Source organism: Arvicanthis niloticus, chromosome 2, assembly GCF_011762505.2.
Source record: "Arvicanthis niloticus isolate mArvNil1 chromosome 2, mArvNil1.pat.X, whole genome shotgun sequence".
NCBI lineage: Eukaryota > Metazoa > Chordata > Mammalia > Rodentia > Muridae > Arvicanthis > Arvicanthis niloticus.
Genome location: NC_047659.1, coordinates 127,296,829 through 127,311,441, shown reverse-complemented (window position 1 = coordinate 127,311,441; position 14,613 = coordinate 127,296,829). Strand labels below are relative to the sequence as shown.

The 14,613-nt window shown below is 52.7% G+C and overlaps 1 protein-coding gene across 1 annotated transcript in view; it reads right to left on the bottom strand.

The window, feature by feature from the left end:
- Nucleotides 1–1,111: 1,111 nt before the first annotated feature.
- The window catches only part of Vstm2l (V-set and transmembrane domain containing 2 like), a 29,940-nt gene continuing 16,438 nt past the window's right edge, over nucleotides 1,112–14,613 (bottom strand). The window contains exons 2-4 of the mRNA XM_034495443.2: nucleotides 9,918–10,087; nucleotides 8,554–8,604; nucleotides 1,112–1,974 (exon numbers count right to left, since the gene is read on the bottom strand). Of these exons, the coding sequence (XP_034351334.1) occupies nucleotides 1,708–1,974; nucleotides 8,554–8,604; nucleotides 9,918–10,087 (488 nt within the window). The 3' untranslated portion in view covers nucleotides 1,112–1,707. The remainder of the gene's footprint in view (nucleotides 1,975–8,553; nucleotides 8,605–9,917; nucleotides 10,088–14,613) is intronic.

Here is a 14,613-nt window from a genome sequence, read left to right as displayed (position 1 = left end):
TGTGTAAACTGGGGTGAACTACGTACTCTCTCTGCTCCTGATTTCCTCCTGTGTAATAGGGGCATGGAGACTGACCCAGGAGAATATGAGATCCCGTGGTGGACAGCCTGGAGCACTGGCCTGGCCCCTGAGGCTCTCATGCTCAGTGAACAGCAGACACAGAGAAGGCACTCAGAGCTGCAGCCTTAGATAAAGCACTCGGAAGGAACACACGCCACATCCTGTCAGCCCAGTACTGGAGAAGCTGAGGCAGGAGGATCAGGAGCTCAAGGTCATCCTTGACTACACAAAGAGTGTGAGGCCATCCTGAGCTACATGAGACTGTGTCTCATATACAAAAACATATTTGAGTTTTCTGGTTTTGTGTATGAAATCTCCCAAGGGCTGGGGTTATAGAAGAGTGCCGCCATCCCTAGCTTAGTAGGTTTGTTTTTAGTTTTAATACCTATATGTACATCACTTTGTTTTTTATTATATGCATCTTTATAGGGGAGGGGAGCATGTATGCAGGGGTCAGAGAACAACCTGAGGATATCAGGGATATCACTTCTTTCCTTCCAACCATGTGAGGCCTGGGGATGGAACTCAGGTCATCAGACTTGGAGGCAAGCACTTTCACCCTCTGTCACTTTAAATAAAATATTTTAATTTACCTTTCTTTTTGGGGGCTGGGAATGGGGTTCCTTGCACATGCTAAGCAAGTGCTCTCCCATGGAGTCACCACTGGGTTCCCTGCGATGCTAGAGGATACTGAGGACCAAAGTGGAGATCTGCTCTAGGGTGATGGGTTTGCCAGGGTGGCAGCTACAAAGATGTTTATCCACTCATGCAAACATGCTTCACAGGTTCTTCTATCTGTGTGATTATCTCAGAATCTAGGACTAATTCGGGTTCCTGGTATTCACAGTGGGGGTCGACAAAGGCTGCTTCTCTCACTCGCCCTTTGGAGACCCCCTTCCCCAGGCAGCGGCAGCGCCTGCTCTCTGCAAAGCTGCCAGGCTCCCCTCAGCACCAGATCACCGCTCCTCAGCGGTGTGACCTACGAAGCCCTCCCTCCGCCCTCCCTCCGCACAGAAGTTCAGCTCCCAGCCTCAGCAAGACACTGTCCGGGTTGGTTTAAACCGCTTTATTGGAGTTGGCTGGTACTCACAGGTTGGGTCATATACACAGGGCCCGCTCACCCCTAGGCAAAGCCCTGGGCCTCCCACCTCCCCTCCATCACCGAGGGTGGCCAGAGGTTTGAGCCAGTTCCGGGGCGGGGTGGGCCCAATAGAAATATTTACAAACCACCAGGGTGAGTGTCCCCTGATCGGGAATGGGGATGGGATGGGTGGAAGGGGTCCCTTGGGTGGACTTCACAGGCCCGAGAAGGGGCTGGGCATGGGGGGGGGTTGCCGGCAGAGGGGGGCTCGGGGAGAGCCTCGGGGGGCCCTGAGCGAGCCTGCTGGTGCTAACTCTGCCTGGCGGGGCAGCCTCCCGCGTGGGGCTGATGGGGCTCCGCCTCCCTGGGGGATCCGGAGCCGGTTCCAGGTAGAATGAGGAGGAACAGGAGCATGGGGCCCCGGCCCGGCTCCTCACCAGGGGGCTGGCCGCGAGGACGGGGTGCACGAGGCGGAGCCGGGAGGGGGATAAGCAAGCAAAGCACACGCGGGACTCCTCTGCCGCCGTCGCTGCAGGGTCGGGAGGACTGCATGCGGGGCGGGCAGGCTACAGGCTGCAGGCCTCGGGCAGAGAGCGCTTGCGCAGCTCCCGGCCGGGCTTGGGCGGCGGCGCGGGCGCCGCGGGGGGCGCATCAGGCAGCTGCAGCACCGAGTTCTCCCCGGGCTGCACCCGCAGGTAGGCTTTGACCTTGTGGTGCCGGGCCTTGCCGTCGCTGAAGTCGATCACGCGGCACTCGTAGGTGCCTTCGTCCGTGGGCTTCACCCGCGACAGCCGAAGCTTGTGGGAGATGTTGCTGCCCACCACCTTGACCACCTGGGGGCGACAGAGGCACCGTGAGAACCTGAGAACCGACCGGGGTCGCGAGCCAAGCCGCCAGGCGATCCCCACCCTAGATACAGCCAGGAAGGGGACCCAAGGTCATCATCTCGGCGGCCGTTGAAAAGCAGACGGACAAACAGAAGCAATGCTAATGCCTATCCACCAAATGTTGCGTGCAGCCAGTGGAATACCGCCCAGCAGTGAAGAAGGGTGAGCCAGAACTGAGAATTCCACAGACAAGCAGGGGACCAGAGTCCTGGCAAAGTTCCCAGGCTGTGCTGCTGTTTTGAACAAACGGAAAAGCCCTGCATAGGACAGAAGCCAGCAAGCAGCCTCACATCAGAGCTTCCTAGAGCTCAGGAGATTTGGGGGTTGCGGGGTGGGGAGGGCATGTCTCACAGTGAATGTGTGGTCAGAGAAAATCTGCAGGAGTCCCCTGGCCTTCCACCGTCTGGATCCTAAGAATCAAATTCATGTATTTGGCTTCATGGCCAGCGCCCCTTACCTTCTAAGCCATCTCTCCAACCCAGTACTGGGGCTGGAAGCTGGGGACTGGAAAGAAGTCTCTTGCAGAAGACCGGGGTTCAGTTCTCAGCACCCACATGGCTACTCACATTGCCTGTGACTTCAGTTCGTGGGGGGGGGGGACTCCAATTTCCTCCTCTAGCACGGGCACCAGGCACACGTGTGGTGCGGACATATCTCCAGGCGAACACGTAAAATAAAAATAAGTAAAATCCAAGAAAAAAGTGGGGGGAGGCGACACAGACTGACAACCGAGCACTATAGTTGGGTGCTAGACATCTGCTTGGAGGCAGAGGGAGTGTCATGCTTGTAAGGTTTTGGCTTTTTATTGATGTGATTATTTTAAAGCTAAAATCTCACTATGCTGTCGAGGTTGGTCTGTAAGTCAGGACCCTCCTGCCTTAGCCTCCTAAACACTAGATTGTAGCACCTCACTTGACCCTTGACCCAGTTTTTAATTTTCATTTCACAGTTGGGACCCTGCTCTCCTGGGTCAAGAACACCGAGCTCAGTAGACAGCCCATTCCTGCTGTGCCTGTGGGCCAACCACTATCATCATAGTTTAGCCATATTCCAGAACTCGGGGTGGGGTGGGGTGGGTAATGGGGTAGGGGAGGTTGGGGGAGTTGCCAAGTCTGACATTCTGTCACACAATCAGCTGGTGCTGTTCATTGCTGTGTAGTATTCTATTATACACTTGTCTACACAGTTTCCTGTTGGCTGGTATTCAGGTAATTTCCAGATTGGCACTCTCATGATAAAATCTGTTGTGAATTTAACTCTGTTGGCAACCTTTTTCCATTACAAGAGAAGAGGCATTTGGAGTCAAATGCATCGTTAGGGAGACTGGGCGATGGATATGGGGACTCTGATCTATCTTTTTGTAAGTTCCTACTTGTCTATAACTAAAAATAGCAAGAGACAATGTTAAGGAGGAAGGAGGCTGGGGCTGTAAGGACCCTTCTTAGAGCTGAAAGCCCAGCGTTCATCTGGGAATACTCAACCTTCCTGGTATCACACGAGCAGGCTGCTAACCCCACCAGCCCCATCCCTGGGCACTAATGTCCCTTTCTAGATGACATCATCTGTTTTGTGCCTGCCAAGTCCCACAGTTCTGCTTTGGGACCCTAGTGGTTCCCTGCTGTTCCCATCTCCCAAGTGAAGGACCCCAGGGTAAAAATGGTGGTCCCTGAGAGGGCAGGTATGGACTGTAGACATATTTCCCAGCCTCCGTTGAGACACACAGCTGGGTAGATAGATAACTCACAAACAGCAACTAGTGTCTCTTGAGTGGAAGGACTCACCCCATCTCCTTTTTCCAGTTGGAGTGGGTTCCTAATGCTATCCTTTTGTCTAATAAGGACAATAAATAAGGTGGCCGATTTACTGAGGGGGAAACTCCAAAAAAGGAGCCTTAGTCTGGTCAAGAGCTAACCTCAGTATGTAGCCAGGTTAGGAACGACCCCAGGCTAGGCTCTGTGCAATCACCCTGGAAACAATGTGACAGACCCACAGAGGATTCCAGAGTTGGCAGTACAGATCCCATAAGAGCCTCCCGTTGAGGAGCCCATTCCCCCACCCCCCCACCAAGCAGGAAAGCTCTAGCTTATGGTAGAGCAAGAAGCTGGGGTGGGCGCTCAGACCAAACATCCCATAGGAAAATAGGTAACAGCCAAGAATTAGGTGCTCCCTCCCTAGTGTGGGGCTCAGCTGGAGTCCTTTCTGGCTGACTCCATCACCCTGACCAAGGGCACAGAAAGACCCCCACGGTCCCGGCACGCTCTCTGGTGAGTTAGGAGAAGCCGTCGCAAATGCGCAGCGGGAGCGAATTACCTCAACATCTGTTTCCCTCACGGATATTAATTATCCTTCATTTGTCAACCCTACAAGGCGCTAATGGAGTAATAATGCGGAGCGCTGGGAACAGCCGCTCCTGGGGAGGGAGGCCTACGCCACGCCCTCCAGGCGCAGGCAGGGACCTGCGCTGAGACCTCTGCCCTGAGTGTCAGCCCCCTCCACCACCTCCCAGAGGCCAACGGACGGTGGTGGTCTTCAGAAGGGCGGCGCCTCCGTCATGGGTGTTGGGACAGAGACTACAGTACAGGCCACACGGGCTACCTGGCCATCTAAGACAGATGGAGGCGAGGCTGCAACCAGACTTGGCCCTCACTCAGCCCAGTGTGCAAAAAGGCAAAGACCCAAACAGAAGCCATCAGTGGTCAGAGCACTTCACTTTAGCATGTTGTCCCGGAACCGGCCCAGGGCTCCCGAGGGAGAAAAATCAAGGCTCCCATGATTAGGCAAGATTGACATCACTCGGGGCGTGGCGTGTGGGCAGAAATCCCTCCCACCTCACTCACCAGCCCCTAGCACTCTGTGTCCTAGGGTCACCGCGTCCTAAGCCTCATCACCAGCCACTCCCTTGGAGGAGGGGCTCTCTGTTCTGCCTCAGTCGTTCGGGGTGATAGAAGAGACTGCAGGGCTTCCTCATTCAGGAATCTTTGCGACTAGAGAGGCCAAATGACACACCGGCAGGGCAGCCTGGCTGTAAATCATAATCACAGCCCAGCATCGACAGGCCTCAGCGATTAAGCACCTAATCACGCCGAAAAAGCCTGGCCAGGCTGGCCCTGACCGCCAGCCTCTTGCTGGCCAGAGCCACACACCCCAGGCTCTGTCCTCCCAGCTGGGCCAGGAGGAAAGGCCAGATCATCTATACCCACGGTGTGACCCTTGCCTCTATGTGGCTCCAAGGGGAGACCTTGGCGGTACCTGGGGAAGGAGGGAGGAGTGGGCTGGTCTAGCCAGGGCCAGCCTGTATTCAACTCTGCCATTTCACCAGCCCCTGGGCAGGGTCAAAGCCCAAGTTGGAATCCTATGGGTCTGAGTATCTCCAGTTGGTCCTACTGTGGTCACCTTGCCGGACAAAGGGCATCCAGCCTAGACGGCCACTGCCCCTACCTCTAAACATGTGAGATACTAACCTTTTATCCAGACCTCACCATCTGCAGGAGCTAGGGCAGTGAATCCTCAACAGGGCCTCCTCCAGTGTTTTCCCAAAGGCCAGGGACCCCATTTCATTGTTCTTAACCAGCTGCAAGCCCCACCCATAGCTGGCACAGCGCTGAGAGCCCTGGAGGCCTCAGCCCTGCCCTCCAGGGAGCATCCAGGCCTGTGTCAGCTCAGGCCAGAGGCTCTCAGAGACTAACTATTCTCCATCTGTGGTGGTGGCCGCTGTTTCACTTTATCCCCTGCAAATAGTGGATACATGACCGGTCATTTTCCATTTGGGCCTGGGGACTGGGCATAAGTGACGGTGACCTTCTGGAACCATCTCCTGCCTACTGTGACAGCAGCCATCACTTGACAGGCCCAGGGAAGGGGGAACATTCTTCTTTTAACTAATTTTTGTGAGTGTGTGAATATATGGCTATGTGCTTGTTTTGAGACATATGTGGAGGTCAGAGGATAACTTGTCTGGGTTGGTTCTCGCCTTCTACTGTGTGAGTCCCAGGGATCAAACTCAGGTCATCAGTCTTGAGGGCAGACACCTTTACCCACTGAGCAGTGTTTCCTGCCCTAGAGGGAACTTCTTAAGTCAGGATGCTAGAACCATCTCTACCTGTAAGACTAGTGAATGATCAATGTAACTCTAATGCACAGAGCCTTAGGAGATCACAGCAACCCTCCCAGATCTTGAACATGGCTGGCAACACAGGTACCCTAAGCTTTGCAGGATGGCATCCCGGGGATCTGAAGGCCCTCACCCAAGCTCATTCCAGTTTCCAGTGTTTTCTTATGCCATCTTATTTCAGAAGCTGGGCTAGAGAGGGCACAAAGCCAGATGCAGAACTCAGTTCCTGGCATGCTAAGTAAGTGTCAGCTCCCTTGTGTCCTCAGGATCCCCAACTACTGTGAGCACAGCTGACCCTGAGTCTAGACCTCTGGAGGCTGCATAGGTTCAGAAGTGTCCCCCACAAACTGAAGCCACAACTCCACAGTCCCTGGCACTGCCAACCTGTAATTCACATAGTGGTTCGCCAAAATGCCCAAAGATGTCCTAAGGCCTGCGAGCTAGTCCAGTAAATCTGGCCTTTGGATGATGTGAGAATATGAGGCAGGTCCCCTCTGCGTCCCTATGGCCCCCACGAGGGTTCCTCAACTATCACCTGGACACACAAGTGCACAAACCAAGTCAGTCACACTGTGGCAATACCCACATATGCAGATAGGTTTGCAATACATTGGTCTGAGTGTGTGCAAGAGATATAGTAATCAGTAAATGTTAACTGGACACCTACTATGTGCCAGGCTCTGTGTTGGGCTGCAGAAATGCAACAGTGAACCAGGCTCATCCTGGGCCTGCTGTCTCTGGGGGAGACTGACATGAAGCAACAAATCTGGGCCCAGGGTACCTCCCTCAGCTAAGCAATGAAGGGAGAGACGGGCCTTGCTAGGAATACATTTCTAGGCAGAGGGCCTGGCTTATGCAAAGGTCCAGGGTTGGGAGGTGACAGATGGCCCTAGGCATGACAGAATGCTCACAGAGCCTTGAAGATTGAAAAGTTTGTACCATTTCCTAAGATAGTAAGAATCTAGGGTGTGCACACACCTTGGGTGTGGTCTGCTCTGCCTGTGAATTTAGGAATGGTGGCTTCCATGGCTATGTAAAATGCTGGGCCTGGTACCAGACCCTGAAGCCCCAGCTGGTATGAGGATTATGGAGATGGCTGGGGGTGACTTCACACTCCCACGGAGAACATTTATTTTATTTAACTAATTAGCATTGCGTTCCCCTCTCATGAGGCAAGCAGCCTGGAATTATAATCCTCTCAATCAATTAGATAATTCTTTCTTTGCCAGAGCCCAGAGAAGCTCATGAAATGGGACACAGTAGAGGCAGAGGGGTGTCCTCGAAGGGGCTGTACTGGTACTTACAGACCTCTGCCGGAGAGGCTGATGAGACAAGAAAAGAGCATGCCGTGGGCTGAGGGAAGGAGAGCAGGGTTGGTAGCCTTAAACTATGAGTGGCTGTAATTTCCATCCCCTTCCAAAAGGTACCAGGGATGCTGTGACCATCCAGTCTCTCTCACTTGCTGTTTCTCCCCTGAGTGGCTGCAGGAGCCTTCTCCATGGCTTCCTGGCCATAGTACCCTTTCTTGTCCTGGTGGCCTCAGGGTCCTGGTTTCCCTATATTCCATGAGAAGCTGTGGGAGATCCAGCCAAAAGGGGAATTGGAAAGGTCACCCCAACACTCGTGGGTTCCTACACCATGAGTGTGTTGCTGGTGAACTTTCCAGCAATCCGGCGTGCTTCTGTGGCAGCACGCATGCCCAGAACAGTCTTCTCTGCTCTGTGATTTTTCTCCCATTGTATGGACAGTTCCTATCTCTTCCAGGTTGGGCTTCAGGTACTCGAAACCCCATAGTAAGTGTCACATCCCAGCTCCTGGTGTCCCTGGCTTCCCTGGGCTCTGGCAGATGACAAGAAACTCAGCAACATTAACCACACTTCAGGTCCTCTCCAGCCTCAGCTGTCCAGCCTGTAAAGTGGGCAAACGCTTGGCCCTCCTGTGCAGTGTCAGAAATGAGTAGACGCCTAAGAGTCCCTGTTCCTGGAAGTCACACCCAGGGACCCTGAGATGCTCCAGCATCAGTTATAATAGGCCAAAAAGATCCACTCAGCCTCCTGAGACCTTGTAGCTTTCCAGTGACAAATGGGGCTGAGTCAGGCATGGAATACCACAGAGGCACACCTGGCCTTGGCCCGCCAGGGGAGAATTCGTCTTCTCTCTCTTGTCATTTGTCCTGCCTGTCATTCAACGAAGTTGAAAAATCTCTGGCTAAAAGATCCAGAAAAACAAACAAAAAAACCCCACCAAGTTGGGGAGCCTCCCTGTCCCCCTCCCACTTCCTCTGTCTTCTTGCCCACGTTCCCTGCTGAAACAGACCACCCATTCTCCCCAGAAAAAGTCTGATTTTTTTTTTTTTTTAGTTACAGCTGCATCTTCCATTAGACCATTTGAGAAAAGTCATTATCAAAACTCACACTTATTTTGGTGGCGTCCTTCCCCGAGTCCTCCTGCTGAGAAGCTTTTAGCTGGGGGTGGGGAAGGAGGAACAGAGAGCAGAGACAGGTGTTAGTGAGGGATGGGGCTGGGGAGAAACACCATGGAGACAGAGGACAGGCAGGATCATAGTCAAAGATGCTGGATCTCATCTGTGCACAGTCTGTACAGCTGTGGAAATGCCGCCCTGAACCCCGTTCACAGAGACACTTACACAAATTCTAGTCAAAATTTAAAGTGATAATAAAAATATAAAGGCTGGAGCAATGGCTGAGCAGTTAAGAACACTTGCTGCTCTTCTAGAGGACTCAGCTTAGTGCCCAATGCCCACCTCCAAGGGATACAGCGCCCCCTTCTGGCCTCCCCAGCTACTTGCACTCATATGGCACATACACACATGAAACTAAAATAATAAGTAAATCTTAAGAAAAATACAAGAAAAATAGAGAGAGATTGTACAATCTGGCCTTATTGGTTCCCTCAGCACTCTGTTTACTGGCAATGCAGGAGAGGGCAGCCAAAGGGAGATGAAGAAGAGCTTGTAACACCAACCACAGAGCCAGGCATCTGGGCTCATGAGGATGCTTGGCTATCAAGAGGGTGTGTCCATGTGCACATACACATAAGGAAGAGTGTGGATGGCATGTCCCTACAAGTGTGTGCCTGCTCTCCATCTGGGAATATGCTGGTACTTTCAGCTCACACACCTGAACATATGTTTGTAGCATATGCAGCTGCATCATTGGCCATGGATACTTCCACCCCAAAATACCCAAGAACATCCTTAAACATCCTCCAAACACCCGAAAACCCTTTCCTAGAGCTTTTCTCTGGCCACAGGAGTCTTCCACATCTGCATGTGGCAGGCTGACATATTGGGGACTTGTTACCCCCATAATCAAGATAGAGTTTGCCATCGACTTGTACCAAGGGTGTGTGTGTGTGTGTGTGTGTACATAAAGGTGTGCACACATCTGTTCATGTGGATATGTAAATATCTATGTGCCTCTATACAGACATATGTGCGGGTTGCTACTGTCTCAGGTGTGTCTAAAAGAAGACCCGGAATGCACAAATGGAAGTGTACTTGACTCATTTGGGAGGGAATAGGAAGTGTCCTGAGACCTACTTCATCCATATCCTGAAGGAGGTGCCATGTCACTGGCCTCAGGCTCCCTGACACTAGGGAAGGACCTCGAATCACCATTGTTATGGCTACCACCTGCCCTACCTATCTATCACCCTCCTGGTTGAGACCAAGAAGAAGGAAGTGCCAGCAAGGTGTTGCAGAGGTCAGCAGGTCCCCGCAGCATCCCCAAGAGAAACATACATCCCAAGGTCTTACCTGGTCGGAGGCCCACGTCTGTTTGTCAGTCCAGTCCCGGTGGCTGCGCAGGTACCACCACTGAATCTCCAGTGAGTAGGATGGGGAGCCACTGCCTCTGAAGGAACAGGCCATCTCCACATCCTCGCCTGTCCGTGCTGTCATGTCATGGGGCGTCTCTGTGAAGAGTGCTGGGTGGGGAACAGGCAGATGAGGGCTCAGGAACAGGAGTCTGGCCTCAGGGCAGCTATGACTGGGAAGACACTGTCCTAGAGGCTGAGGGGTAAGTGGGCAGAAGAGTGATGGAGGACAGCTGACTTGGAAGTGAGTCAGGAGGCCAGGAGGCAGGGAAGCTGCCAAGTTTAATTCTTCCAGATTCTTCCGTTCACCCCACCCAGTGCCCAATCCTGAGAGCCTGGTCCCAGGTTGTGGCAACCCCACCATCTCCTAAGTCAAACCCAGCCATAAGGATTCTGCTTTCCCAGGATTCCCTGGGGAGCATGCACCCAGACCATAGTCTGGCCCTCCTGGGGGACGGGGAGAGGCTCTGCTCTGCTCAAGTTATTCCTCAGCTCTTGCCTGGCTCCTGTGGTCAATCAAAGCCCCATTTCAAGTCACCCTTCTGTGTGCCCCCAGGAACACTTTGTTCAATGGCCACCAGCTTGGCTGCTCCAGATGTGCTGAGCGAGAGGCAAGGGAGAGAGGCCGTGCCCTGCCTGGCATTTTTGCAGGGCCCACACCAAGTCACAGAGCAACCAGTTCCAGGAGCCAGCAGCAATCCTCCCCCCAACCCCCCTCACACAGGTCACTATGCTGCACCCCCACTTTACAGGCCCGGCACCCCTCCCCGCCATATGCTCTGGTTCTTTCTCCCCAAACAAACTGTCTGAGAGGCAATTAGTATGCCTTCCTCCTCTCAGGAGAGATTATCTCAGACAGAAGGAAGATGGCAGATGCCTAGCAACTGCAGGTCACCTCAGGAATGTGATGTCTGTCAGCACCCACCTCTGGACTATACAGTCCCCCAGGCCCAGCTCAGAGGAGACACTCCTAGACCTAGAGGGCCTCCTGTCCCAGGAAAGAGGGGGCCATGAGTGGGGAAGTGGCATTCTGAATTCAAGGGGCATTATCCACCTCCTCAGGACAACGGGAGTTTTTCCGAGATCAGGTTTGAAGCTGCACTTACACGGGGGCTTCTCTGTCTCTGCTGTGCACAAGGTACTCGTGCAGAGCTTGAGTTCTGCAACATCCCTAGGCCGAGAGAGAGCCTGACAGGCCAAGGTTTACAAAGCTTCTTATGAAAGAACAAGAAGCTTCCCTGTCTCTGCAGAGTGGAAAGGCCAGCTGGGCCTGGGTCCATAAACAAAGCCTGCCTGATGATAGAGAACAGGGTTTGAACCCCGGGGATGTGGGGTACCGTGAGCTACCTTTATGTGTGGCCACTCCAAGAGCTGGGCTGTCCTGTCTGTCCCTAGGGGGCAGGAGAAAGGCAGGCTCCCGCAGGGGTAGGGCCAACAGAACATGCCCCTCCTTGTCACAGCTCAGGGCCTGTGTCAAGTGCTCAGGCAACGTCTCAAGCCGCTTTTGGCTCTCAACTTGGTCTTCAGAAAACTCTATGGGTATTGGCCCGGAGGATCTCCAGACCCCAGTCCCTTGCCAAGTGGCTAAACCACCATTATCATGCTGGTCTCTCTCTCCCCCCCCCCCCTCTCTCTCTCTCTCCCTCTCCCTCTCCCTCTCCCTCTCCCTCTCCCTCTCCCTCTCCCTCTCCCTCTCCCTCTCCCTTTCCCTCTCTCTCTCTCTCTCTCTCTCTCTCTCTCCTGAAGACTGTTTTCACACAGCAGATGGAGGTTATTTTGCCTGCTCCCCTCCTGCATCTTCTCACCTAGGGTAGGAGCCAAAGTCCTTACAGGAGAGGCTGGTCTGTATATAAACTAACATAGTGACCACCAATGGCAGTTGGCTGAGTTGATCAGGGACCTGGATTTTACATTTCATTTTAATTCACTTAAATGTAACCATTTGTGTAGAGGGATGGTTACTGTCCTGGGTGCCATAGCTAATGTGTTATCTGTTCTTTCAGGAGGAATTAGCCATTTCTGACTTATCTATCTGTCTGTCTGTCTGTCTGTCTGTCTGTCTATTCTCTATCGTCTATCAATCAATCACCTACCTATCATCTAACTATTCTCTATCATCTATCCATCTATTATCTATCTATCTATCTATCATCAATCATCAGTACTGAGAAAAGGGCCTTGTTCACAGTGGGAGGCAAGTCTACTTCTGAATGGCTAGAAAATGGTCTCCATGGTCCACACCCAATGATCCTGGGCCAAGCTTTTGTGTCCAACATCTTGCTTGCCAAACAAAGAATCCAAGGGTGTCACAGAGAACCTGCCACCAGGAGGAGCCAGTATAGCTCTGGAATAAGTGTCCCCTGGGTCCAGGCCTTAGATCTGGGTGGGCAGGAATGTGACCAGTAAGGGACTCACCTGTGATCTACCCAACATGCCACTGCTAAGACTCAGAAACCAGAGAGTGGCACTGCCTGCCCTCCCACAGAGCAAGGTCCACTTAAGATCCAGGAGCTAGGCAAGGGAGGCTCCATCAGGCCTGACACATCACCCTGGAGCCTCCCCTCCTCCCAAAAGTGTGACTCCGGCAGCCACATGTGGCAGACAGGAGGGAGAGGGTCATCTACGTGGTGGCTCCGAATGGTAGACAGGGGAAAGGGTGATGGGGGCCCAAGGAAGGGCCATGCTTCTGTCTGTCCCCATGTAATCTCTCTTGGCCTCAGCCCCTTGCCCACTTCCTCACCAGGGCAGCAGCAGTCTTGGCTGGGGCCTTCAGTTCCTCTCTCTAGGCTCAGAGAGGGCAGAGCAGAGTCTGAGTGGTCCAGCAGTTAGAGTGAATGAGGCCAGTGATGTCTGTCAGTCTTTGAGTCTCTGAGATAGCCCTGCCCTATGGCCTGGGGTGGGAGAGTCCAGGACAGGGCTCACCCCAGACCACCTCTCCACTGAAATCCCAATGCTGGTCTAGAACGGCTCTTTCCAATGGAAACACGCGTGGAAGAATGAAATGGCATTGAGAGTCAGAGGAATACTCCATTTTCTGGTTTCCTCATGAAAGAAGGTTTTTTTTTTTAAAGCTAAATTAATTTTAATAATATATTTTACTTAAATCAATACCAAAAATATTATTTTAACATTTAATAAAGTTACTAATGGGATATTTTACATCTTTTTTTTTCTTTACTTTTCTTTTTCTAAGTAGTGGAAGTCTGAGCATATCTCAGTATGGGCCAGCCTCAGGCTCAGTGTTTGGTGGCCTCTGTGTCTTAACAGGCAATGAACTCCCTTGCCTGTCCTTATGACTTAGAGGGAGCATCTGGGCCCCCCACAAGGTGCAATCCTTCCCCCATACTACAGTAGAGTCAGAATTTGAACCCAGGACAGCCTGACTCCCAAGAATTCCCACCCTCTGCCCCATAGCATACTTCGTAGGGCATTCAGCTACTCTGGGGTCAGGAAGTGTTTCCTTTTGTTTTTATTTAAAACAGGTGTCATTGTGTGGCCCTGGCTGTCTTAGAACTTGCTCTGTAGACCAGGCTGGTCTTGAACTCAGAGATCCACCTGCCTCTGCCTCCCAAGTGCTGGGATTAAAGACTACCACCACAGTCCTGCATCCGTTATCTTTTCCTTGTAGAGCTTGTTCTACAAAGGGGCAGCCCTGGGCTGGAAGTGAAGCTAAGCCATATTAGTGCTGGCCTAACAGGCATGAGGCCCTGGGTTTGATCCCTCGCACCACATAGTCTGGGCACAGTGCTAGGCAATTGCAATTCCAGCATTTAGAAAGTGGAGACAGGGAGATTAGAACTCAGGATCATTGGTGGGTTCAAGGCCAGCCTTGGATAAAAGAGACTTTGTCTCAAAAAGAGAAAAAAGTGGGAGTGGCTCCTGCTGGCCAGTCTGCAGCCCTGGAGAGCAGGTGGGGTGCAGGTGGGGGTGCAGGTGGGGTTTCATCCATGTACAGGCCTAGAAAGGCCACTGAGGCAGCTTGCCCAGTCTGAGGCAATCAGGAAGACTTCCCTGAGGCAGTGTGCCCTGGTCTCATACACAGATCATCCTGAGCACACAGTAGAGAGGGTTGTCAGAGGAAGACTACAAGGCCATTACCGTGGCTACCACAACCAGCTTCCCTTCCCACAAGGGCTCTGGTCCCCCTGAGACGTATCAGACCTTTCAAGGTAGAGTGTGGTGGGGTCTCCCTGGATCCCCTCAGTTTCAGCCTCGTAGTAAAGGGGCAGAGTGACTGAAAGACAAATAAGGAAGCAGGCTCTGTGTATGTGACAGAGCCTCCAAGTCCCCTGTTCACAGTCAGCCACCTAAACACATGTGCTATATCGCTCCAAGCAGCCTCCAGGTCTAGTGTATGCGGGAAATCCTGAGCGCGCTGGGCCAGGAGCCAGGCGGTAAGATTGTAGGCTGGCTCAGCTGACTGTTCTGCTCTCACCTCAGAATGTCTCCCCATCTTGAGCACCAGTTTGTCTGTCTGCAAAATGGGCTGAGTCCCAAGGCCACTCCAAGGAGAAGACTATGGTATGTTTCCTAAGGCTGTGCTCTGGCTTTAAGAAGGAGGCAGTCTGGGAGAGCTTCAGAGAGGAGGTGAGCTGGGTACAGTCTGATGGCAGGGGCAAAACTTAGGAAAGCAATCC